Source organism: Daucus carota, chromosome 1 (assembly GCF_001625215.2).
Source record: "Daucus carota subsp. sativus chromosome 1, DH1 v3.0, whole genome shotgun sequence".
Taxonomy (NCBI): domain Eukaryota; kingdom Viridiplantae; phylum Streptophyta; class Magnoliopsida; order Apiales; family Apiaceae; genus Daucus; species Daucus carota.
Genome location: NC_030381.2, coordinates 2,288,601 through 2,290,349, shown reverse-complemented (window position 1 = coordinate 2,290,349; position 1,749 = coordinate 2,288,601). Strand labels below are relative to the sequence as shown.

Below are 1,749 nucleotides of genomic sequence, written 5' to 3'. Positions count from 1 at the left end.
TTGGCTAATAATGTAAGGGCAGTTGAATGTGTATTTTATGCTAAATCTAATAATCCTCCAATCATATACCTGGAAACCACTCAAGACATGCATTATAATACAACTTCTTTTCCTTGCCTTATTATAATCCTTAAACCTATGAACCTTCTTCTATAAATCTGAAGACAGATCACATTGGATTACATCACTAATCATTCCAAAACCAAGTACAAACTCACAGAAAAGCCAAAACTCAAATATTCCAACATGTCAAACAAGATCATTGAAATTGTTAAGCTCCAGCAGATCATGAAGAAATGGAGAAAGGCTGCAAGCTTAAAGAAAACCAGCATGCAAGCCAATGCAGGCACTGGAGGAGTAAAGAGCATCAAGTTTCTCAAGAAAACTCTTTCCTTCTCTGACCGCAATCAAGGGATCTCTCGGGACAGTGTTGTCCCGAGAGGATCCCTGGCTGTATGTGTCGGAGAAGAAATGAAGAGATTTGTCATCCCAATGGCCTATTTGCGGTGTGAAGCATTTGACATTCTACTGAAAGAAGCAGAAGAAGAATTTGGGTTCCAGCAGGAAGGTATCCTGAGGATTCCTTGCCAGGTTTCTTTGTTCGAGGAAATTATCAGGCTGTTGGAGGACAATAAGGACGCGAAGATTATTCATGATTATGTGTTTACTGCAGGCAATAACACAATGGCATGCAGCTTATCAGAAAGTCCTATAACTAATTCTCACCATCCACAGAGTCCAATTTGCAGATAGTGTTATGGTTTCGGCTTCTCAGCCTGCGTTTTTTATGCTGGAACCATTAGAGAGGGAGAATCATGTTCGCTATTACTACTTTTTTTTTTTGAGTGATCACCTATACATGTATTTTATACAAATAATGAAATAGCATTAGTGTTCAATCTACTGGTAATCTTGTTTTAAAGTTTCAGATAAATCATCTCGAGTTCATTGATCAGTTGAAATATAACATAAGATCCATTTGGGGTCTTCCTCTAATACCTTAAAGTTTTAGATGAGATGGTTCTCAACATGGTATGGTGAAGTCATAAGTTTGACTCTCTGTCACCCCCAATATTCTCACAATATAATATGGACACGAAGACATTAATTGCCCTATAGAATGGGCACCCGTGATATGAACTCATAATTTTTGCAGTCAAGCATGAAAAAATTACCCTCCTTTCACAGAAAACATCTAGGTTATTTCATCTGAAGAGCGAAAAGATTCAGAGAAAATCAGGTAAATGTATGTACTAATACAAAGCTTCAAGCAGAATGATCTACGACAGAATAGCTAGCATATTAAAATCTTCCATCTGTCTGTGTTCTTAACTTTAAGGAAACCACAAACAAATGCTTACAAGAGCAAAAGGTTGATTCTTTTTAATCAAGTAACATATAAATAATAGTTTCGTTTATCTTTTGTGCTGCAGTTTAAAGAGTTCTAAGTCGCGTATGATGTGCTTCATCATATATTTTTTTAAACCTAAGGTAAAACCAAAGTATGTCATATTCTCAATTTGATTAATGATATACTTTGGGTCTACCTTATTCAAGAAACAAACTAAACTGTATCACATTCGGAAGTAGGGTCTGAAATACACATCAATATCAAATCTAAGGTTATTACAGGATCATCTTGAGTCGAAGAAACGCTAAGTTTCAGATGTTATCTGAAACTTCAGACCACAAATTACTACATGTACAATGTAAGGGATTTTAACATGGCTAGACAAAATTGCAATGACA

The 1,749-nt window shown here is 36.0% G+C and overlaps 1 protein-coding gene across 1 annotated transcript; it reads left to right on the top strand.

The window, feature by feature from the left end:
* Positions 1–246: 246 nt before the first annotated feature.
* Positions 247–753, top strand: LOC108198490 (protein SMALL AUXIN UP-REGULATED RNA 9). The gene has a single exon (XM_017366247.2). It carries the CDS (start codon positions 247–249, stop codon positions 751–753), a length of 507 nt encoding a protein of 168 aa, XP_017221736.1.
* Positions 754–1,749: the final 996 nt, after the last annotated feature.